The following is a 27,049-nucleotide window of genomic DNA, read 5'->3' as shown; positions in this document are numbered from 1 at the left end:
CGGCGTAGCCGTACTTTTTAAATCTTGTTTCTGGCATATCTGCGACGCTTGGGGCTAGCCATTTTTGACTTTTCTTGGTGAGCTCATATCGGAACCCATGACAACTCGGAATGTTCTGTCATTCAGCATATTATTTAGCAGCCGCGCTGTTGATTTAGATGGGATAACACTGAGGAACTTACAGATCATGCCTTTTCTCCATACAATGTCGGAGGCAGCCGACAGGTCAATGAATCGACAGGTTAAAAGTTTTGAGCTTTCTTTGGAATCCCGCTTCGAAAGTTACATTATGAAAACTGCGTTTTAACGCATAGCTATATGGTTTAACCTATGTAAAACGATAAAGATTCATTGGAGATACACAATAACAAAATTGTTATAAGGAATAAGTTTCGATGTTGTGTAGTAATTCAGTGACATAAATTAAAAGTTTGCAACGCAATTCTATTTCAATTTGTCCCCTTTTCAATAAACTTGTTGGTACCTGCTGGCAATATGAAAATAATTATCATTTTCTGGGTGCCCCTCCAACCTCATAATACATCAGCTGCGTAATTGCATATTATTTTTAAAACTCTTTAAGTATCGTTTAAGGAAAACAATTGTTGAACATTTTATTTCAATTTACCACATAAAGCAACTTGTTACTTGTGGTGTAAGTTTGCAACAGTTAGGATCCGTTCACTATGTTACTCATAATCCACTAGTTTCCAAGAAACTATTTGACAACTATTACTCGTCGATTCCAATAATTTTCACTCAACTTAACAAATTTGTGACTAATAAATATGTAATTTATCAAATAAGAACAATGAAATTGCAAATATTAAACTTTATTAATGTTTCTTAATGACCTTCAACACGTTTTCTTAAAATTACAACCGTTTAGCATTAGCATATGTTGAAAACCAATTTGTAAAAAAATACTTCCAAGAACTAATAACAAAAACTAAAAATACATTCACAATAAAAAAATAAGCATCTTGGTGTCTTTATGTGTGGTATTTACGTTTACCACTAATAAGGAATGCAGTCACTCACTCACAACTCGTTGACATTCACGTTGAGTTCCTGATCTAGATCATGTGACGAAAAAGAAAGAACAAAAATTAAAAAGAAAAGAAGACGGTAAAAAAGTTAAATAAAAAAGAACCCAATCAACTTTTTCTGTCGTTATTTTAAGGGCGTTAAATTATAAATTTATGGAATTTATAACGCAAATAATGTTTTAGAGAAAGGTTTAAAAGTAAAATCGAATAATTGTACAAGATAAATAAATGAAAAGGTTATTGTAGGAGTATTAAATTATGTGTTAAGTAAGTTGTTTTATATTATTTTAAATTGTTATATATTTTGAATATAGATAAGAAATTAATATTAATATCTAATCAGTACAATTCAATTTATTTTTTAACCAAAATTTTAACCTTATTAATTTAAATATGGTATGGAATTTCTGTTATTATTCTCTTTACGAAATGTATATTCTAAATCAAAAAAAAACTATATATGATTTACATAAAATTGCAAATTGATTTAATTCTAGTAACCAGCTCGATTTCTAATTGGAATCTATTTTCAATTATTTCTAGAAATATAACGAAGTTATTTCTAATTTGAAACTAAACAACATATTTTGTCAATAATACTTTGTCATTAATTTCAAAACTTTAGTTTTAAATTACCTCTTAGGTTTATATTTCAGGAACTAAGCACTTTATCAAAATAAGTTTATAAAAAAATTATTTAAAAAAGCAAATAGTAATGACTTAACAAAAATAATTTATCTAAGTACCTAATTTACGTAACGCAAAAGTCATTAAACTTTACATAATTTATAAATTATACTTTTAACACGTATAAATTAAATAAGAAAAAGAATTCGAAAATTTATCAAATTGCCACTTGTGTACATAATATTTAAAAATAAAACCGCTCCTGATAAATATCGCACGTTATCTACCAACGAAAAGCTAAAAATACCAAATTTGCGCATGTGTGAATCAAGTTCCGATCGTTTTTTGGCGAACACATACACAACAACTTCACCGAAAAAAACAGAAAGGGACCGTGAGATACCAAATACGTAGTATTACGAACACGTTAATTTTATAAATTGTCACTAATTGTCGTGTAGCAAAAAAAAGTGTAGGAGTAGTAAGTAATTTTACGTCTTTCAATTATCATCATCTTTTTTATACATTCTATATTTTATTATTTTTATTTTGATAAGGCAATCAACAACATTACCCAATTTAAAACAAACCAGAATTCGTTCTTAAAATTGTTTGTGCTCTTTAATTTTTTTTATAATAATTGCTAAAATTTGTTAAATTTTTTTGTTTTAAAAAAGATATTAAATGAAAATTTTTCATTATCATTTATTTTTAATTATTGCAATTATGGGACACGAACAAAACGTAAAAATATCTAAAGCTTTTCATTCTGAGAACAGCGTTCAATTAGATTTTATTGAATTATGGTTATGTTAAGTTTTGGTTTATGTGAAAAAATCACGTATGATATTTACCTATCTTTAAATAACAATCTGCTACTTTAAACGAGCACTATAATAATCTGTCTCTTCTAACACCATTACCATTGATTCTTTGTTTTGATAACTTACGTTGTATTACATTTTTGATAATTACTAAAGCATATTAATATTGCATTCATCTCAGTTATGTTGGGCATGACAAGAAATAATAACTTGATACTGATCTTCACTTATATTTCATGCAAAATTATATGATGTGCATAGTTTACTGATGATATCAACATCTACCTTAGTTTTATTGTAGAATGTTATATTTCCTGTAAATATTTGTAAATTTCTCAACAACAGTTACATTTTTTCCTAGCAATGTTGCTCGTTATGCCAATTTTGCTACAATTACGAGTCTTATAACGTTTTTTAGTATATTATGTTGCTTTACCCAATTTTACAAGCACGCATAAGGTTGTCGTAAAATAACCTATGTTACTCTGGTACGTATGTACTGCAGAACTGTTATCACCCGTTGCTCTGATGAATGGATTCAGTTCAGCCTGGGAATACGACGTTTAATAGCAGCGAAATTTCTATCTAACAATAAGAAACTATGACCAAGTAACGGAAAATATTGATAAATAACTTAAAATCGGCCTGATCTTGTTACAGTCTGATTTCTATTTTGTCTATAACAAGCATCATTGAAGACACGACCAGTTGTAACTTTTAAAGGTATCATGGTCTCAATAAAATCGGCTGTAGCAGTGCAAACTTTATTTGGACCTTTGTTTGCCTCTCTTCCTGTATATGTGCAGATGATGGAGTTTCTACGGTTTATATCATGAATATTGAAAACACAATTTCTGTACATAATCAAATACGATACCATCACGTCATATCTCTTTTACAGATCACTGTTACTTCTGCAATTTTGCAATAAAACTTTTTTGGCACGTCTCTTGCCCGTCACTATTTCCCTATTTGCTGTTTCATTATGAGTTGCCGATTTGACTTTTACATTCAACGCTTCACATGTACAGCACACGTCCACCTATGGTCTTCCAAACTTATAGCTATAGTTTTCTCTGAAATATGTCAATTAAAACTCATACTTTACGACATTTCTGAAGTCAGGGTAAACCAACAAATTTGATTCAAAATATCTATTATCTTCACAATGACTTCGGGATCTAATGTATTCCCCCGGTTTTGATGGCTTTTTGATCTAAAAGCGATATATAGATTTCCACAATTTTGCTAAGACACTGTAAAGACTCATACTTAATTTAATCCTACTTGCACTCTTAATTGCATAATTTAAAAAAGATGAAGTTGTTTACTTGAAATTGGCAGAAACTGCGCAATGTTTGGGTACGTTTTTCTGTCAATAAGTCCACATAACTTTAGTCCATTCCATTTTTTGGAAGACCATAAAGTTTTGTTACATGTGAAACCTGTCATATACAGGTCCAGCATTGAAACATTCTCTTTTCAATGAGCCGTGGTAGCATGACTGGGAATTTGTTTGTCAAATTACATCAGTTGTCAAAATGTTTTGGGTGAGAAAGCAGTCTACGGTACAATATTCCACCTCAAGGTGCTATTGCTGCCCGGCGAACCATCTTATCGTGAGTGAAAGCTTTTGGGGCAGTTGGAAATGTGTCCCGCAAAAGACCAGAAGCAGCACGTTGGAACATCGATGTAGTCCGAACTTTAGATTTGCGATCTCTTAGGCGATCTGCTTCAGAACATGCGGCTGCCCTAGGTTTGTCAAATCGTTCAACTCACCGAATTCTTCATGATGAGCTACACTTTCATCCATACAAAATGGTAGCCGCCAACAATTTTCCAAACGTGACTTTCCGGTGATGAAACACATTTCCAAACCTCAGGTTGTGTTAAGAAACAAAATATGCGATATTTTTCCCAAGGGAACTCATCCAAGGAATTAATTAATCAACGGTTGAAGAACTTGTAGGTCAGTTTATAAAGTTTAGTTCAGCACCTTTTATCGACACTCTGCTAAAAAAAGATTTCATTGTCGATAGTGGCTAATATCTCCTGAAAATCTAGTAAAGTACTTCAAATTAACTCTATGATATGTATGAAAGTTTTCACATGTACAGGGTGTCCAAATTTCGATGGGTTTGCAGGGTATCTCAGTTATTATGAAAGATAGAAAGTTGCGGCTTTCGCGAACCTGAGCTACTTTTTTGTGAAACTTACAATGGCGCAAACCAAATTTTCATAGCCCTCTTCGTTTTTGATATACAGGGAGTGTTTCAAAATTTACGATTTTCAGACACCTCCTGTATCTCGGCTATCCGGAAACGTAAAAACGGATTGTAATAGATTTTGTCACGTAGAATTCAATGGTGCACGTAGAATTTTTCTAGTCAACACGGGTTTTGAGTTATACAGAGTTAAGTATTTTAGAAGTTGAGTATTCAGTATTTGAGTTGTTTATAACTCAAAAACCGTGATGACTAGAAAAATTCTACGTGCACCATTGGATTCTACGTGAAAAAATCTATTAGAATCCGTTTTTACTTTTTTACTAAGTTTGCGGATAGCCGAGATACAGGAGGTGTCTGAAAATCGTAAATTTCAAACACTCCCTGTATATCAAAAACGAAGAGGGTTATGAAAATTTGGTTTGCGCCATTGTAAGTTTCACAAAAAAGTAGCTCAGGTTCGCGAAAGCCGCAACTTTCTATCTTTCATAATAACTGAGATACCCTGCAAACCCATCGAAATTTGGACACCTGTACAGTTGGTAGGTGAGTTTATAGCTTTATATTTAATTTTCACTAAAGCATACTTAGATATTTGGAATATTCGTTAACGCGCGATCTTATAGCTCCCGCTACTACATACATTATTATTATTTTTTTTGCAATCAGGTTTAATCAATTACGAAGTTTAATCTCTTGGTTGATACTATTTTTTTTTATTATTATATCTATTATTTTATTATTTTTTTTATTTCTGTATTCAACAATGACTCCAATTTGATATGTTTCCCAACACTTCTGTAACTATAGTCTTTTCTATTGTAATCCTTCGAGAGTATATTAAAAACTCATTTTATAATGGCAGATTCATATTGTAGGGAATATTTTTGTAGGGACAGCGCTTATTGCAATAGTATAGAATTCTTTCCTCAATGACTTGATTTGCCAAAGTTATCAGTGCACCAACTTTGTTTCTGTATTAAAGTTATCAAAATGATTCGTGATCAGTGACTGATTCGTCGCTATATTTAGAATCGTTGTAGTCTTTTCTTCCTACTTCGTAAATAAAAATTTTTTGGTACTTACCTGTAAGCTAAATAGCTTGCAAATTTTTATTAGACGTAAACATAATTCCGGTAGGCACGGTTAGAGTACTGGCTTCCAAATCACTTTAAAATACGGCAGTGCAGCATTCCACCTCGAATTCGCAAGGAATTTGTTAAGTGTGCTTGACTTATACGCTTTTATTATGTTATAGTTGTTATAGAGAAATATTAACTTCCAACTCCTTTACATTCTACGTGACTTCAGTAAGGACATCCTCCAAAGCTTTCAGAAATTCTTTCCTACTGGCCCTTATTGTAAAATCCTCAAGTAGTATACCTTTGTGCGATTCAACATAGACGTCAGAATGAAATGTTTACAATTTTTGCTCTATTCGAAAAATATTATCGCATATACAGATTTCCATATCAACAAATCGTATTTATTTATTTTTTGTATTTAAGATCGGAACATATTTTTCTCAGTTTTTTGAAAAATATAACCTTTTTCCCGTTTTTCCGAATGTAAGGTTAAAATAGAAATGTATTTTCAATTTATCCTTTAAAATTAATTACTCCTTTATAATCATCCTTTAAGGGTCAATTTCATAATCAAGCTAAAGTCAGCATTAAATTAATGTTCCTATTAGTGCGTTTTTATAGGTAGCTTTAGATAGCGATGGAAAAGTTAACAGATGCATTAAATTAATATCTTTATTATGAAATTGACTCTAATACAATTAATTTAATTTAATTAATCTTATTAACCATATGGATAAAATTACAATCGAACTAGTATTAATATTAACATTATTTAATCCAGAAATTTAAAGTATATAGACTTTTGCCTTTATCTGATCCAAAATCGAAAGAAATTCTTTGAAATAGCATAATAATTACTGCTGTTATCGTTTTAATGTAATATAATCTGGGTTAATATTTATGTCAAATAGATCATAAGTAGATAACTACATTCATGTCTTACCTCACGTAAATAAAATTGTAAAATCTTAGAAATTTTTTTAACATCTGTGTTTTCTGATTATTACTTGATAAACTTTGCTAATTGGGCACAATATTCGGATTAATTTCTCTCCATGATAAAAGACAATGGAGACCTTTCTAATATTGAACGGATCTAGTATCTTCATTCATTTCATAGTTCTCAAACTATAGGAATTTATTTCTTGATTTCGCTATTTAAAGGTCATTTGCATCTAATCCCAAAATGATACTGGACGTTCTAGTCTAAACTACACCTAAAATGACGCCATTAAAGTTTGGCCATACACTTATCTACCATTATACCAAATGTTATTTTGACAAATGTAATTTTTCAAATCTTGTACATTTAGTGTACCACTTTGATGCATTAGATGGATTCACCACAATCTTGACATTTTTGGTAATGTTTTGTTTTCCGATGAAGCGCATTTTCACCAATAAAAAGGTTACAATCAGCACAACCATCGTTTTGGCAATATGAGAATATATTGACGGAATTGACAAAGACGTTTTATAAATGGATGGATTGAAAATTCTAGAAGACAGCTTCCCAGGTTTCCTAGAGGACATTCCTTTATCACATTGGCTGCCACGTCACTCATATATGAATGACATTCATAGGCAGCCAATGTGTTAAAACATGTTATTTTGATACGATGGACCGCAATAGCAGAGATAAATAATGATATTTCAAATTTCTTTAGATATTTTGTTATCATTCTCTTCACTTCAGGATTTTAGTATCTTCCATTTTCTGTCTCCTATCTAATTATAGAATACATTTGAGGATTGAAGAGTGAATATTGACTCAATATTGACCTTGTTATCTAATGACGATTATATTTAAAAGAAACACAAAAAAAACGGTAATAGATATTTTATTTAAAGCATTTTTCGCATCTTTTTGCCAATTTGTGAATAGCTTGCCAAACAATTTATCTCTTTTGAGGTCAACCATTCTTCGAAACATTTTTAACAGTTTCGTAAACACCGAAAGGTTGTTTTAAAAGAAGATGTCACATACCAAGCTAGCGGAAGAAATTCCCATCTAAGTGTTTCCAAAATATTTTTGAGCCATAATCGTGCAGAAAAATTACTTTATGTTGTCGTCTTTATATTCTAGTGTTTTTCAAATAATGCATGATTAAAATTAATCATTTGCTTATAATAATGAACATTTCTCAAGATTTTAGCAATTCATAAAAGATCAAATACTAATATAGTAGTATTTCTACATCTTAAAATTTTTCGATGGTTGTTCTTTGTCAATGCCGTTAAAATCACTATCTGAGATTACTTTTTATTTGGCACAAAACTTGTTACTTTTACTTTGATAATAGGTTTCAAAGTTATGTTTAGTAGTTAGAAATATTTATGACATAACTGTGTCAGTTTGCAACAAAAACGATATTGTATAGCAACATACATACAATTGCATAAATATGATAAGGTTTTAAGACCTTCCAAAAAATGCCACAGAAGAAAAAATCTTCTTCGACTCCGCGCCACCGGATGGAACAAATGTGTTGATGAGATAACGACAACCCATGCTACATTACATGAAAGCAGAACGTACACTACGTACTTTTTAATCTTTTATCCATCCGATCTATTTGCCATGATCTATCTGCCTTACGATTATTAATTTAATAAGATTCTGATATTACGTTTGGTGTGTTTGTAGCTTAGCTTTCTTCTTAATTATTATAGTGTCTGTTTTATCACTCCTAATGTGCGCCACAGAAAAACATATTACAATAGACATAGATGTGTGTTACACATTTTAATTTTCTTAGAACCTCAAAACAAAGATATTCCGTCTCACACCATGATACTTATCTATTACTCACACCATGTTGGATCTCGCGACCTCTTTTCTGTATTCGGCACTAGCGTCTATAGAGTCCTTACTTTTGGTAGTCACACAAAATATTGTTTATGTACTCGTGGTAGTTTTAGTGACCAGTAACTGACCAGGTAATTCTTCTGTGATGTAGTGTGCTTAGTAGCATAACTTTGGTTTTCAAGGAATTTTTGGCAACTCCTTTAAGTGGGAAAAATAGAACTAAAAAAGTAAATATAAAAATTTGCTTGTTAAACTGTCTTGTACTTTCAATGAACAAATACAATAATATCAATATAGAATATAAGTAAAATAATAAAACGTCCAAAAGCGTTGATCACTTCACAAATCTACCGTGCGTTTTTTACACTCCAATGATGTAGGTATATTATGGCGGTTAACGTCACCATGATTCGTAAATGTTATAAACATTAAATGCTTTCCAGCGTAGCAGAAAATTGTAACACTGCATGCTTATTTCGCTAAAATCCCAAGTACTCCGCAACGCCGGTTAAGGGTTAATTCACTAGAGAATAGTACACCAGTAAAATGTTTTGGTTTATTCGTATTTGTTGAACTTCCCATTGATAAAACGTGAGTCGGTTTTAGAAGTCAGCACTACTGATCTTGATGTAAGGACACATGCTGCGGATAAAATTTATATAATTTTAACATTCTCCACACACTCATACGAGAAATTCCTGATTGTTGTGATAACGGACACTCGCATGCCATTGCTGCTACTACTCCAGAAATACTAGCTATATTTCTTTTTTATATCCTACACACTCCCTTCAGTCAAAAACTACTAAAAATTTCCAACGAATTGTTGTTTTAGTTCATCTGAAAAGTTTTACAAATCTTTGAACGAAGTCATAGATTGTTGTATTCAAAATATTACAAACCGCTTTAATTCCGATCAAATAAAGGTTCCGAATGAAGATATTTTTTATCAGATTAGAAAATGTTTACTACAGCGCCGGCCGGCGCTTAACCACTTATTACTAATCTTTGACGATTTCTATTAACATTGTTTTTAGATAATTATCTTAGGTCCTTGAATAGAGCACACATACAAATTTTTAAAAAGCGGCGCCTATGACGATGGATATATAATTATGGTGTATTTTTCTCCGAATATTATATGTATTGAACTTATTGAAACTATGAAATAACTAAAAATTGGAAATAAAAATAGCGAAATATTCCAATTATTAGAAAAACTGGTAGATAATTATGATAAATTGATGTATAATATTTTTGGGAAAATTTTTGAACTTAAAAGAAGCAATATATGTCGTAGTTAAAACTCGGAGTAGTGTGAAGGTAATATAACATCCATAAAGTTAATTAATGGTTTGGAAAGAATAGATGAAAAATAAATACTTAAAGATCTTATTAACACTCCTTCAGAAATAATTTAAGCTTCTTAACTGCTTAAATATTTTATTATATGCTCGAGGCTAGTTTCAAATCCCAAGATCCATCATAAACTGAATTGTCTTATTTTAAGAAACGTTATCGTGGTGTAACAAAATATAACTAGAAACGAAATATTAGGATGACCGGAAAATAAAGTCTTTTTAAAACTACTTCTAGCAGACTAACTAGATCTAGAACTAGAAACTTTCGTGCGTCTTTGTGTGACGTTTCGGATGCCATGTTGCAACCTTCTTCAGAAACACTACTGTTATCACTAAAACTTTAGCCGTGCGTCCCTCAAGACGGCTATAACCGAATATTTCTAGGGCTAGTTTTAGTTATAGTTTTAGTTCAATAAAAATATATTACAACCTAATGATGAATAACAACTAAAACTGGGAGTAACACCAGTACTGTTACTACAACTAACACTAGACCTAGAAACATTCGGGTTTAGCCGTCTTAAGAGCCGTGGACTAAATCCTACATATAAAAGAACATGGCTAGAACTAACACTAGTACTAGAACCACTCTTTTGAAAAAGTGATGTTTCAGATGCCGTGTTGCAACTGTCTTCAGAAACAAGTTTGAAGTGACAAAATCGGTTAGCGTACATGAAGAAATAATGAATAATCAATTAACACTATTTACTAACTAATTGTCACGGTATGTCAAGTTGTTTTTGTTAAGTCTGAGTGGAGAAGAGTTCATCAAGTTAACTAGTATTATCCAAATCACTGTAACTTTAAAATGTCTTTAAACGACTTTTTAGTATATCATGGGCTGATAGATGGCAATCGAATATCGACATGCGCAGAAACAACATTACTTTCTGGTACTCCCTAAGGGTAGGCACGCACAGTCGATTGTTCGTCGACGAAACAATTTAGTTCGATAGGTTTGAAATCGCGATGCGTTATCAATTTATAACCGACTCAACTATTTAATTGTTCATGAATCCCGTTGTATGCACACACATATCGACGTCGAAACAATTTGTATTTATGTTGAATTCTCTTCTTCGACAAAATTATTGTTTTGTATAATCTCGAAAGTGGTGCATTCTAGAAAAGTTAAATAGAAAAAAGTTATTACTTGCCTTATTGTACATTAAAAAAAAGAGAATGAAAAAAAAAAATAACAGGCGGTTTTGGGTTCATCCTATACATACTCCATGCAAAACGTCTACAACATCCTGATAAGTTTTTCATGTACTATAGAATGAGTGTAACCAGTTTTAACGAGTTATTGAAGTTAATTGAATTGCTTCTTCTATTTCTAAGGAAGCTACTAATAAACGTCTAGCCATATCCCTAGAAAAGTCTGTAGTAATAATAATAATAATGTTTATTGCCTCAAAAACAAGTATTTACATAAATATATACATTCATAACAAATACAGAAATCAAGACAAACGGACCAATTTATCGCAATAAGCGATATCTTCGAAGAGACCCCACTGGTAACAGTGTACATGTAATTTTAAATAAATAATTTTGGCTACCAAAAAAGTAATACTAAATGATGTGCTAATAAAACTGAGCGAATAAGCATATTTGAATTATGTAACGGATCGACAGTCAGTTACGACAAGGAAGGAAATAGACACAAAAGAGTGTAGCAAAAGATAGATGAAAGGCAGAAAAGAAAACAAACACGTATAGGCCAAGAAGAAGATAGTTGAAGAGATAGCAGATGGCGCCTCAAGGCATTTTTAAAACTTATTAAACTAGCTGCATTGCGAACAACGGCAGGCAAATCGTTCCACATCGCAATTGACTTGATTTCAGTTATGAACTGGAAACATGAGTGAAGAATCCGTCATTGGTCGAGTGGGCAAATCATGTGATGCTAAAAAGTGAAAGGCATCAGACAAATAAGCACGAGTGCGGGTATGGACAATTTTACATTACATAGTAAGCATACATTTCGTATCTACGACTCTGGCAAGTCATCATCTGCAGGTTGTTGAAACTTTCCTAAATCAAAAATGTACCGTATACAATTGTTCTGAAGTCTTTCCAATTTACCCCGAAGGGCTGCGGACAGATCGGGATACGCAGCATCGGCATAATCAATGTGTGGGAAAATGAGAGAGTAACAAAGATTACGACGTACAACAGGAGGAAGGTAGCAGCGAAGTTTTTCAAAGTATGGAAACAGAACTAACCCTCTTACAGACTCCCTGAACTTGTGGCTGCCAAAACATCGCCGAATCCATTACCACACCAAGATTTTTGACCGTATTAGAAAACGGAATAACGGTGTCGCCAAGCCTCAGTTGAAGGGTAGTTAAGGAATTAAATTGTGCTAGCAAGGGCCGAGTGCCAAATGCAATGGCTTGCGTTTTACCTGGATTCAGATTAAGTCCATGACGTCTAGACCGGTCATGTACACTAGAGAGATCGTTGTTAAGATGCAACAAAGCATCTGGGAACAGTTGACAAAATATAAAGTTGAAGGTCATCTGCATACAAATGATAGTTACACGAGATACCATCACTAATACTATTTATGAAAATTGAGAAGAACAAAGGACCCAGCACACTGCCCTGAGGAACTCCACATGTGATGTCAACAGGAGAAGAGAGTACAGATTCCACGCGGATACGTAGAGACCGATAGGAAAGGTAGGAGTGGAACCAAGATACACAAGAAAAGGTAAAACCAATAGCAGAAAGCCTAGTTAACAGGAGGGCATGGTCCACAGAATCAAAGGCGTTACTAAAATTAAGTAACACTAGCAAGGTAACACAACGCTTATCACAAGCAGATCTAATATCATCGGTGATCTTAATCAGTGCTGTAGTGGTACCATGTCCTTCACGAAAGCCAGACTGGAACTTGTTAATTAGATTAAACTCCTCAAGATATTTCTGAATCTGTCAATAAGCTAAACGTTCAATAGTTTTTGATAACGTAGATAGAATAGAAATGGGTCGAAATTCACCAACATGAGACGGAGATTTAATTTTTGGGATAGGAATAACATGGACGATTCGCCAGATTGGCGGAAATATAGAGTGTTCAAAAGAACAGTTGAAAATAGGAGTTAGGGGAGTAATAACTAGGGAAGAACTAACTACGTATATAGAAATAGGAATTAGGGAAGTTGGATGGGGGATACTCTGTTGTTACTACTATAATAGACCTGTAGGTAAACTATTGTTGTGGAATTGTGTAAAGTTCAGTGATCCCCTTCTTTTAATTTGTTGTAAAATTATTAATTTTAAGTACTCTGAGAAAGAACGTAATTGAGGAACTAAAGACAAAGCAAAATGAGTGCCCTCCTTCATCTGTTTCTTGCTGAAGGGCCTCTAGTCCTGCTAAGAGTCGAATTCGTGGTGTCTCCATCTTAGATTTGTTGGTTCTTCATTGTAGAGCTAGCAGGATTTCTAGTAGGAGTATCGGTAGCAATTTCTTTCAAATTAGGATTTTCCAACTCAGCCGTTTCCACTTATGGTAGATTACTCTCAATGGGCCTTTCTTCTATAGAGCGCAGTAGAAACAGTAGTTTTTCGAAATATATGTATCTCCTTCGTTTAGACGATGCCTTCAGCCATTTTTGTTGAATATTTTGACCTAAAAAATACAAATTAATAATTAAAATATATTACTACTTTAGGAAATCTTATAATAAATTAGGACTTTTTTTTTGTCGATTTGGATCAAACCTTATCCTTTAATTATAATAAATTACCATAGTAGCGGTAATTTATTAACCGACACTCGAAAATAGTTTGAAGTAGTACAGAGTATTCCAATTTCCAACCCAAACACAAGTGATTAGAGTTGACCAAAGATCTAATCAATCTGAATTTGGGGAGGAATGTAAAGATGCCAACTGGAAAATATCAAAATTCCTAGCGATCTCAAAAGCGACCGAAGCTGAGTGATATTATCGCAGTAGAACGATAGTTCCGCGATATTTTTATCATACGTACATGTCGATTCCTTTTGATTAAAAAATCGAGTTGTTAATCTTATATACATATACTTATACCGCGTTATTTTCATTATAAGTGGACATTGACTCTTTTTGATTAAAAAATCGAGTTGTTAATCTTTTATACATATACTTATACCGCGCTATTTTCATTATAAGTGAACATTGACTCCTTTTGATTAAAAAATCGAGTGCATCTGCAATTGTGTTGTGTATGCACCTTAAATTAAACTAAGGGCCGCTTGTACAATATGCTGATAAACTTCCCGATACCGTTATCTGGCCGATAAGTTAGTTTGTATTACAATGTACGGATATTTTTATCAGTGAGATTAACGGCAGGATAATTTATCGGGTACTCAGCGGTGCCGAGAAGTTATCCGCCAGATATTTATATGGTTACCAAGGTTTTTATTTTAGATGTAGATTTATCGGTATATTGTGGGTATATTGTACAATAATATTTTATCTTGAAAGTCGCCTCGTTCAAACCTGGCTTTTATGATCGACGCGTTGAATATGGTTTGAGCGTGGTTTGGGCCAGGCCATCGAGCCACTATATCTCTTATAGACAAACTGGCATCGCAAATTGTTTGGACATTGAACGAATAATACCCTTTTCTGTTTTTAAAATTTTCCGCGTGATCACCTAAAAATACATAGTATTTACGACACATTAATAATTCAAACATGGTGACTGAATCTTGATATGTGTGCAATCAATTGATCCTATAACTTGAGAAAATCTTACCATTGCATAAAATTTTTCGCATATTCTATCTATTTCCTGTGGATCTTGCGGGAAATAAATAAATTCGTTTCTCAGTAGCAAAATAACGAAGTGTCTGTAACAAACTGATTTTTAGGAGTTACAGATGCGTTTGTATAATACATAAAAAATATAGTACTTATAAACTTTGGTATTGAATTCTGTCATAGATTTTTTTCCAATTTCTACTTACCTATCTCTGGAAGTTTCCAACCTATCCACAATTCATCCTAATAGGTACATAACACTTTTTTAGTTAACCAAAACCGTTTAAAAAATTCGTTTCATCCCACTCTGCCATATGCCATGTTGCAAGATGCTAATTGCACAGTTTACACAATTGTATTATAGTCAAAATTAGTTCAAATTTCAAAGAAAGACGTTAGCGTTACCAACCTACGCCACAAATTACTAGATATGGGGAAAAAGCACTGCCAACCGAGTCTTATTTAGCCGATAGCATTCCTCCCGACAAAAACAGTTTGTACAACAGCGAATATCTTTATCCTCTCGATAAGTTTACCGGCTGGATAGTTATCAGGCAGATATATCGGAATATTGTATAACCGGTCCTTAATATATTTATGTCCATTAACTAAACTATCGGTCGACTAATATTAATTAAAGTATTAATTTGTTATAATCGTTGAAAAGTGAGATCATACATACATAACCTTTTTATTTTTTTAATGACAAAAAAAAATAAGTAGGAAGCAAAAAATGCCTAATGTAATTAAAATTTATCAGCTTAGAAAAAGATTATATACACTCATCGTTGATTTTGTTATTATTAAATTGATTTGTGTTTTAATACTTCAAGGTAGTTAGAGTTTCAAAGGTTAGCCTGGGGTTCTTCTTGACTTGAGTATAAACGACGGGGAAATTTCTATCAAAAATCAAATTTATACATTTAGAAAACAGGTATGTATTCTAAAAGCGAGCCCTACATAGATTGTAGATAAAAGAAAGCTCTTTAAGATTTAATCGACGAAATTATTCCATCATAACCATGACTTTAGAAATAATTGTTTATATTTAACCTTGATTTGAAATTTAAATGAAGAATTTTAGATGATGCTTAAAAACTAAAAACGATAGAAATTAATTATTAATCGGGATTATTCAACGAATATATCAAAAATCGTAGATAAAAGAACGCTATTTAAGATTTAATCGATGAAATTAGGCCATCTTAACCATGATAAGAGAAATAAATTTTGAAATTTACTTCTTTTTTATATTTAAGTGTGGATTTTAAGTGTATCTAAAAAGTTAGTTAATAATTGGAATTTAGCAATAAAAATGTGAAAGAGTAATAAAAGAATGTTGTTTATGATGTAATTTAGAAAATTATGCCAAGTTAATTATTTAGAGAAAATCAAAAAAAGAATATATATAACAACATAAAATGAAATAAAATTTAGAGGGAATAATCTTAAATTTGATCATGCAAGATGTTATAATGAGCTTTATTACGGATTAATTACTGTTTTAAAAACACTATAAATGAGTTTTCTTATCATATTTGATTATGAAAGAATGCCGTTCAAGACTTAATTGATGAATTCATCTAACCATGATTTGAGGAAGATATTTTTAAAGTTTTTCTTATCTTAACAAAACAATTGTTGAAGTCTTTAGATAGATATAAATAATATATATTTATAGTAAAAACGTGAACTATTGATATAATCATTCTTTTTTGATCACAATCTTGGGATTCGTTAGAGTATTAATAAATATCGCAATATATAAAATGTTTGTTATTTCGTATAACTTTTGAAATAACCTATATAAAACCTCAATGAAGTGGGAAAATCTTAAGTCTAGACCAAAAGCAATAATAATTCAACTTCTTGTTGTGTAAAGGTTACCGCGAAACGAAATATGTAGTAAGGCGGTTATTAAAACGTGCGGTTTTCGTTTCATTCCCTCTACCTCTAACACGTTTTACTTTCCCTACTCGACAACGACAACGACGACTCCGACCAAAGTTATCAGTTATCAAAATATACTACGTGTGTACACGTTGTTGTTGTGTCGTCAAGTAAAAACCGCAATAGCAGTCCGGTTTGCGCCGTCGAGATACCTCGTGGTCGTCGTGTTTCTACTTATTATTAGTTGTGCTATGTAATTTTTCGATTTTTATTGCCGCTCTTTTTTCACGTTGACTTTACGTTTAAAAACGGAGGATTTCCCAATCAGTGAAACTGTGGGAAAACCGAGAAATGGAAACTCTAGTCGATCGGATTCACGAATACGAACACGAACTTTTATTTTTCAAACAGGTTGGTAAAATTGTTTTAAAAAAATAATCATCATGGTCAATTTTTATTTTTCATACCACGTTGCGTTTTATTTAATAAATAGTTTTGAAGTAATTATTTTAAAATTGGTTTTGATTTTTTTAAAAGAAATTGCGGTGTTAGATAGTCGGTTTTAAGAATCAGGAAGTTTAGATTCTTGAGCATATAATACTTTCCCTTGCAGACTGATCAGTGGCTAGAGATAGAAACGTGCTCTGAGAGCGGTTGGTTGGTGGCATAATTTACGAGTGCGATTTACGAAGTATGTCATTCATAAGTTTTCGTAAGAACCATAGTTCGTAACGTTTTAAAACGTTTGCGCCGATTTTCCGATATGCGATAAGAACGACGGCGCAGTATTTTTTTGTCGTAGGCCACAGTTATTGTAACTTATTATGTTTCGTACGGGTTTTTACAATTTTTATACGCCTACATACTGTTGTTTCAATACTCAATATCAACAAGTAAGAATTAAATTAATAAATTCAAAAAAATTTAATAAAATATATAAAATAAACCAGTTAAATAAAAATAAAACTTATTGAGTTCACTTTGTTATTGAATGTTTGTAGGTTACTGGTGGAACGGGGGCTTTACTGAATCCAAATGCGGAAGAGTTCGAAGTTAAATCCGAATCAGATGTTGAACATGAAGGTCAACAATGGGACTTCGGAATTGATGCTCATTCTGAATGTTATCCCGCTGAAAATGAAGGTAAGATCTCTTTTTAAGGTAAGATACATTGTTCGCAATAAAGAAAGCAAAAAAAAATAAAGAGAGTATATCCACAATTTACAACGGGATATATGGGCTAGCTATTTCAAACTTGAATCTATAACAAAGACATTTTTATCGAGCTGAAAATTGTGGGCTCACAGCAACTTCATTAACTGGGAAAAATAGAACTATATAAATAAATATTTACTTATTAAAATATCTTGAATTACCTGTGTTGATTATTTTACGCATACCTACATCTTTTAGTAACTACTCTCAATGGTAATCATCAAGATTCCTCTAATTTATCTGACATAAACATATTTTCAATGTTCCCAACAATGTTGACTCTAATTCTGATCTGTTACCATCTTCATAACAGTAATTTGAAAAAGAATTCAGAAACAAGCCAGACTATATAAAAAAGTAATGTCATTATAAATCAAAATCCTTTAGTGCAACTTCCATATTAAATTATCAAACCATAGTAGTATCAAAAAAAGTAAAAAACATCATATAAAAACTGCATCTTTTAGACTTAATAGATTTAAATAGATGGTGCTAGTGTACACAAAAAGAAAATGGCACATAAATTATTTGTCGAGATTTAAATAAATAGATGGCGCTAATAGCTAACCTTCCTCAAATTATAATTACACGAGTATTAAAAATATAACATTCCAGTTGCTGTATTTCATCATATTGTGTTCCTTCTGATATCATTAAAATTTGCTCACCATAATTCAATTAGTCATGCTTGACAAAACCTGTCAAAATAACATTTATATTTTGAAATAAACTGGCAAGATTTGTACGTTTAAATAAACTAATATTATTTCAAAACTTGCTTTATTTTGTTCTCCATTAATGATTTTGAGGAGGCGACAACTTAGCTAGCTCAACCTCGGTGTGTCTAAAGACAGCATTAAGGTGAGTTTAGACATGCATGGATTTAGTGGCGCCAGTTCTATTTGCACGCCAATAAAGGTTTAACACTACATGTGCGAAAACAAAAATAAGTGACGCCAGTTTCGTTTTTAAAGTGTATTGCACAGTGCGCAATATGTCGAGTGAACTTTCCGAAGCATGCAAATTAGTCGCCAAACTTTTTGGGTGCTTCTGCAAAACTTCTACGAGAATTGCAGCAGAAGATTCTGCATACTATAAAAATCATTTTCGAATGACAAAACAAAATTTTGATACTCTTCTGTATTGTGTTCTGATAAGCACTACTATGTACATTCCATAAACACGGATGAGATTTATAGCCTTCAAGAAATTTGATTTTCAGTTCTGCCGACCACTTTTTTTTTAGCCATAATAAACTACAATAAACACAAATTAAGACCTGAAACGAAACAAAAATCTAACTAAAAACTGGCGGGCCGATGTGCAAGCATTTGTTTACCCGCAAATTTTGTTTTGCTCCACGTATTTGTCATCACTGGCACCAGTGATTTCAGAAGGGTGCAGACTTTTCCAATCCATGCATGCATGATTTCAACTTGCATGCCAGTTGATGTTTACACATGCAGTTTAATTTTACTGGCGCGCCAGTTTTTATTGGCGCCACTAAATCCATGCATGTCTAAACTCACCTTTATGACTGTATTAAAAAAATCACACAAACTTAAAAAAGGATTTCTTTTGACTTCTGACAACTTTTCTCTCGAATATGAAAATGTTAGACTTTAAACAATCTAATTCACCCCAAGGTATAAATATATCCTTATAAACCCATATCTTCAGAAGGTTCATAATCTGTTTGTTATCTTGACCATGTTGAAGAGAAAAGATGAGCATTATATCTGGAAATAACTAAATGTATGTGGATACGTTATGGGCCTGATTCAATTGCACATTAAAATTGTAACCTTCCAGAATAAAGTATTAAATTAAACAAATTAAAAGTATCATGTTAAAATAAATGTAGTGTATCGTTAAAAATACTATTGGGACACCAAAGAAGACCAAAAAGTCTTGTACCATTGCAATTTATTAAACCTTGCCCTGCTCCGTCCGTATATCTACGCGGTATTCTTAGTTGCTCTAAGTAATTCAGTAGTTTAAGAGTTAATTGTGAAACTTTAATTAAAATATTCGTTAGCCACTATTGCAGGCATTTCAAACCGATTCTTAATGAGTATAGTTAAAGAGCTGCAAGATCTGATCAATCATTGTCGACAGTTTTGAAAGCAGCTTATTTCACAAATACTCATTTCAAAAAATGTGACTATATGATGTATCTTTCAACACACGCTGACAAATTGTTACTTTACAGCTATTTTTTCTTTTTTCCCATTTTACCTCACGGTATTAGTTCTGGGATCCATGATTCCTCTCTCTCTAGCAATTCCTCGGCAACACTTTTCCGCCTTTTCAACGTCAAGTTACTTCTTACCATTGGTTTCTTGGTCTACCTGATCTTCTTTTTCTTTCTGGTTTCATATTGAACATTTTCTTTGATATTTTTTCCTCCTCCATTTGAACCAGGTGGAAACATCATTTCAGCTGTTCTTCTATTTCTAGCATTAGAGAAGTACTAATCTCTCAAGCTTAGTACTTCTCTGACGTTCTTGTTTCCTACTCTGTCTCTACTAGTTTATCATACTATTTTTCGTAGATACTTCATCTCTTCTGCACCTATTTTTGATATAATAATAATAATGACTTTATTGCCCAATATGTAACATGGTCCAAGATTCCGACCAATAGGTGAATGTGAGTATATAGATAGTTTTGTAGAGAAGTAATTTTGCTTACTTATGGCTAGATATACATTTGTCACTCAAGCCAGGATGCCCAGCCGGCAGACACCACTGATATCTAAGCACAATTACATTATGCTCATGGGATTTCGGTGGACGCCGTGACTAGGCTGCCTAATGAGCATCTAGCCTATTAACTTCCTACCAGGATATTACCTATTAGGGTACCTATTTGGGTATTATTGCGAATCTCTTGACTTGCTTTTGTTACTGTTTATTATCATTTCTTTCTCTTGTTTGCAGGTTTTCCATATTTGCATATTTCTTTGTCGGACATCTGCTCTGACTAACGTTAGTATAACATCGTCTAGCGTGCAGACTTAACTCTCTTTTTCATTCTAAACTCATCCGATGTTTTTCCATTTAGTCGAACTGTAATAGTAATAGGACAACTGTACCCAGAGCGCTTAATGCATTCCACACATCTCTACCTGGTGGAAAGCTGCTTTTAGGTCCAGAAAGGTCTGTATTATAGTTCGGAGGTTATATATGGGATCTTGTGTTTTTCTGGTAGGCCAGAATGCCGTTTATTCTTGTTCAAGTCTGTTCCGTATCAACTCTTAATCATTTTTCTAAGAATTTCAAATGAAATTCAAACAGATTGATCTGTAACTTTCGCAGATAGTTGTTTCTACTTTCTTATGGATTGGCACGATTATGCACTTCTCCCAATCTTTGGGTTTTGTTTCAGTATTCCAAACTGTCGGTCCCCTTTTTTTGTAGTTCTGACGATAATTTAATTGTGTTCTGAAGATAACATACCACTTATCTTCGTCTGCTGCTGTTCCATTTCAGGTTTTCTTTAGGGCTTCTTGCACTTCCGTGCTCACCTCCTCTACCTTCATTTCCTCTTCTGCCTGTCAAATCTTTATCCGTTCTTCACTATTCTCTTCACTAGCCTTCTACAAATCTTGTTGCGTAATAGTCCAAATTTCAAATAATTTTTCGTACGAAAAAGATTTTCAACAACAATTTTTGGAGATGGACAAGGCTAGTGCTTCTTCAAATCTTGTTGCGTAATAGTCCAAATTTCAAATAATTTTTCGTACGAAAAAGATTTTCAACAACAATTTTTGGAGATGGACAAATTGGAAAATTCACGAATACAACTCGCAAGTCAAGGTTGAGTATTGAGAACAGAGTAGTTTTCGACGCATCAACGATATCTACAAGCAAATAGCATGATAGTTAGATATCATCAACATAAAATCGCAAGTCTAAGATCGTTACAGAGAATCTTGTGGCGTAACTGCACAGATGAAGATATCTCCGCTTACGAGCTAAAGAGTTAAATACGGGAAGGCTGCAGCATCTTACTCGGCTATTAATTAGATCTCAATTGCAAATAACTCTCGAGTATGCAAAAAGAGATTTTTATGGCGATGATTTAATTGCAGATATCAATTCTGACTTTATTATTGGCTTAGTTATAAATAACAATTTACATTTAGATAAATTCTAAAAATGGATATGTCTAAAGCAGTCTCCCTTATTACAGAAGTATTTTGATAAGCTTATAATTCCGGAATTACCCGTTTGCATTAAAATTTCTCTGCGGTTATATGACAAATTATTGGCCAACACAACCACAAACAGACATCATAGATAATAGACTGCGAGATGGTTAACCGAATAGAGTGGAAATAGACTGCAAATCGGGCCATCTATGGAGCAAATCCCCACCTAAATTGCTGTTCTAAGTCAACAGAGATGGTGCTGTAATCAAGATGTGGTCATCCAAATATCATCATATCTTTTAAAAATTAAATATAATTTGTTCTCTCTGTAAATAAAATATTTTGTGATTTTGCTACAAAAAATACACATAAATCAGCAAATGCAAGCAATGAATTTTGGAAGTGTGTACCAGCCATTAGGTATAACAAAAGTGATTCGTGATGTCTGTCACTTCTGATCTACCGAAACTAGACAACATCTTTCCTAATTTAATCAACATTCAAATATAAAATTTATAACCGGAAGTGATACTTTATGTCTTATTTTAAGTGGTACTACACAAGAATATGTTGAGTTTCACGAGAATTGTTGTTATCTGGTGCTCATCATTTTTGAGTTATTTTAATTTAAAATATTTGTTAGCAATTTTGCTATGTACTTTAAAGTCCATATAGGCAGCCACTTTTCAGGTGAGAGTATAAAAATTTGCTACAGTTACTACTCAGATATTCTCAAATGGAACATGATTAGCTATTATCGTTGTTATTTATAGAGGTTGCAAATATATATTACAAATAAGTGGAAAATTTTAAGAGGAACATCCTATTTTAGAATAGTCTATCAGATAAACAATTTAATTAAACTAATTATAATTAGTTGAAATTTTTAAGATAGGAAATTTATCAAAATGATATTATAAAAAAAACTTTAACTTTTTTTGTTGATAGGCATTAGAATAAGATAATAAGGATACATTATTTCGCCATTCCATGTAAATTTTTTATGTGGCTTCAGAAATAATAGGTCTACAATAGATCAAATTTTCCTAGTTAGGCAGACCTTAGAGAAATGTTGTGAGCATAGCATTGATTTCAAGAAGGGCCTTTGATAGCATTGATAAGTATAAACTTGAAGGGGAGAAGCAAATGGTGAAAATACCTTGCAAAGTAGTAAAAATGGCGATGGGTACAATGGACAACTTGGCAGCAAAAGTACTGATGCAGAATGCCAAATACGAATTGTTCAAAATAAATTAAGGAGTGAGCTGAGATGCGTAAGGAAATGAATGAAGTATTCAGAAAGATGGAAGCGGGCACAAAACAGCTGGTACTCGTGACAAAGTACCAACAAAGACAAAATATATCAAGGTGTCAATGGATGAAAAAGTAAGAAATCCTCAAAATAAATACATCAATGACTACAGCTTTCAGAATGTCAAGAACGTCAAGTATCTAGGAGTTGTATTTAACTCTTCAAACACGATTACAATGCAATAAAAGAAAGAATGCCAGCTGCAAATAGATGTTATTATGCACCCTTAAAATTATTTCAGTCAAACTTACTTTCACGCCATGTAAAGATAAACATGTCCCAAGTACTAATAAAACCCGTTCAGACATACAGGGCAAAAACGTGAACGTTAAATATCGCAGATGAAAAAACATTGAGGGTGTTCGAGATGAATTTCCTTCGCAGAACATATGGAGGACTGTGTGAAAATGGAATATACCGAAGCCGATACAACTATGAATTGGATACGTAGATGGAAGGGGAATGGGGTTATGGCACGTGATGAGAATGTATGGGAGAAGAGCCCAAAAAAGGATCGTTAGCGCAATAGCTGGTATACCGAGAGCCAGAGAAAGCGCTGGAAAGATGTTGTAAAAGAAGGGATGTAAGGCGAAAGGCGGTGAACAGAGGCAGATGGAAGCGTCTAGCGTCAAAAGCAAGAAAGAGGGAGATGGGAAAAACTAAGAACATTACATGGAACAAAGTAAAGATAAAAGCAAACCATAGAAGAGAATGGAAGAAACTGGCCGCAAAGATGGTTCTTTCTATCATCTTTAAGCTCACCACAACCAGTGACAAGTTGTTGTAGTATTCTCACTACCACAACAAGCGAAGAATTGCTCCTTATTCCTTGTAGGAGCTACAAGAAGAAGAAGAATATTTTTTATCAATAACAACTAAAAATTTGTAATGCTGTGGTGTTCTAGGGGCATTTCGTATTCCGCTAGAAGTTGTCTAATACAACATTTATTATTTAAGGTCTCTCTTGTCGATGTAAACATTCATCAAAAACATTCCTAAACCTTTTGATATCTTCTTCTGTAGTTATGTCGATTTTCTTTATCTTTATATTTACTAAATTAAAAAATACAAGATTACTGCGTTTTTCGAAATACGATGCTAATATCTTTTTGGAAACCAAATATAGAAAATCCTACTTGTCTCTTTTTATTTAAAAGAAATTCAAGAAGATTTTCTCGCTTGTTTTTCTCCATTGCCGCAAGTCAGACTTCTATTTTTACCTTTCCATAGTTCCCCTAAGCAGTGAGTTACGACACTTGGTTTAGAAAATTAACTTCATGGTTTTCTACAGTACACCATACATAGCTAGTTTGCATGACAAGTATTGGATAAAACTGCATTTGCTTAGAAATGAACTAACATTTCTTTGTTTTGTGCACCATGACAATAATTATTTTGTAGTAAAATAAGTATAGTAAAATGGGTATGATTTGGTTTTGTTAGCTGTAGTATTTTTTTGCAATATCATTTGCTTCTCAAATGAATTCTCCAAATGTGTGAATTCAGTTTTAGTATTTTTTGTCGTTCTACTAGAAGACTATAAGACTGCTGAGAAGACGTTGGCTCCCGTAGACATCCTTAAGGTACTCATAGTACTCATCTCATATTAGGCGATTTGTGTTTTAAGACATTCTTCAAGATATTTCTTAATGTCAGGTCCAAATATCCAATTTACTAATTCTAATTCTAATTCAAAAAACCGTCGGTTATGTTTTGCACATACAAAACCTACAGTTTTTCCTTCAGAATTTAATGTGATTTAAAGACTCTTGAATTTTTTTCATGACGTCTTTTTCTCTCGCCATAACTTATTAAATTTTATTAAGCTCTATTAATGTTTGGCCGCATTTTTTTAACTATGTTTTTGAACTGAATAACTATATTCTTCTTAACAATTTTACAAAATTTTTTTTTTTGGTGTGTATTTTATCGGTTGTTACAAAATCTTCTCCCCTCCAATAACCAGAATGCCAGATCTACTCTTCATCCAATATGTCTGCATCATTTAGCTCTTCTTCCTCTGAAAGCCTCTAACTCATCTTGTTATTTTTTTAAGGAGCCTTGAGACCTTACTTTTGACTCGATCCCTAAAAGTATAAATAATCCGTAATTAAAAATGCATTAAAATAGCGTAGTTTTTTAATATTACATTGAACTTTGAACAACTTTTACTAAAAATATAAATTCTTGCCCCCTTAAACTCATTACAATTTAATTACAACTACAAGAATCTTATAGGAGAATAAATAACTTTTGACTCAGTTTGATAAACACTTGAGTCACTTTGTTTTAAAACACATTTTTTAGCCTATCTAATAACTTCCAGGCAATATTTGCATTAACTATTTATTTTAGATCATTCTAGAAAAGTATATATTTTATTTAGTCACGGTTGACTATTTTTACGTAAATTAACAGATTATAAGAAACGTAGATATTTTTTGGACCACCTTTGAATGAACTTAAACTTACAATTAGTGGTTGTTTTGTACTTAACATTAATTTTTTATTCAATCTCGACAGATTTAAAAAATCTCCTAGTTTTTGCAATTTCCTTTTTTTAAAGAAATCTAATATTTAATAATCCACCAAAACACACTACTTTTGAAATTCTTAGTATAGGCAACTTCTTTTGCACCGTTTTATGGAAAAGTTAGAATTGGCAAGGTTTTCTTTTCTTGTTTATACAAATGGTATTTAAATCGTTAAACGTAGACTGTTGTTATGACTGTAGACATAAATATATAGCGCTATTTATCAAAACTCAATAATAATACATCTATGAATGAAACTAAATCAATTTTTGGAATTAAATTCATTGTAATTAATAAAAACAAAAACTTTTTTTTTAAACATCTATATCTTTAAAATAACATGTATTACATCCATAAAACGATTTATTAATATAATTATTTCTTAATTTTCGATATTACCAAAACAACATTTTGGTGCAATAAGGAAGAAAGTTTACGGTCTTCATGACGTAATTGATTATTATTATTAATTAAATTGACTTAACATATAACGAAAACGATTTCTTACACCTACTTTACCAACCTTCCTCAAAGAAAATTACTGTTCCTTAATATATTCAAGTACATTTTATATTTTTACAACTAGAATAGCACAATTTCAAAGTTTCTGACTATAAAAGTTTTCCAAAATTCATGGATCGGTCAGTCAAACACCATAAACTGCTCTCTACTAGTATCTAAACGTGGTCCTTATCAGTAAGCAATTTGTCTATTACGTTGCTTTTGAATTTTAGCTTGTAGATGTTTATTAATTCGTACAAATTTGCTTTCACCATTCTTAATCACTTAATCACCAAAACACTTCGATATGGAAAATTTCTCAACATCTCTTCGTTAATCCATTTTTAATAATTTTCACAATTCATATGTATAAAAAAGTACTACTTTTTGATTTTGTACAAAACCTTTTATTTCCACAGTTAAAAATAATCAGTTCAACATTTGTGATAATGAGTGTTGTTTTCATCCATGAAGATTATTGGTCGATTCTTTTGATGATGCTTGTTAATATTGTACATGTTAATAAGTATTCTATTTGTTTTGCGTTAAAGGAAAATCCTAAGAAATATCGAATATTCTGGAATGTCTGAAACTGGGATAAAAAGTGTAACCAGTAACTAACATCACGAACATGGACAATATAAAAGTGCACGAAAACCAGAAAACTGCATCACCAGTTATGCAAATGAATCAAACAGTTG

The 27,049-nt window shown here is 32.2% G+C and overlaps 1 protein-coding gene across 1 annotated transcript in view; it reads left to right on the top strand.

Moving 5' to 3' along the window:
• The window catches only part of LOC111427251 (La-related protein 4B), a 90,552-nt gene that overhangs the window by 32,049 nt on the left and 31,454 nt on the right, over positions 1–27,049 (top strand). The window contains exon 3 of the mRNA XM_023062283.2: positions 17,632–17,773. Coding sequence (XP_022918051.2) covers positions 17,632–17,773 — 142 coding nt within the window. The remainder of the gene's footprint in view (positions 1–17,631; positions 17,774–27,049) is intronic.

This window comes from Onthophagus taurus, chromosome 1 (genome assembly GCF_036711975.1).
Source record: "Onthophagus taurus isolate NC chromosome 1, IU_Otau_3.0, whole genome shotgun sequence".
Classification (NCBI taxonomy): Eukaryota; Metazoa; Arthropoda; class Insecta; order Coleoptera; family Scarabaeidae; genus Onthophagus; species Onthophagus taurus.
Note: the sequence above shows the minus strand (reverse complement) of the source record. Positions and strands in the feature narration are given on the sequence as shown.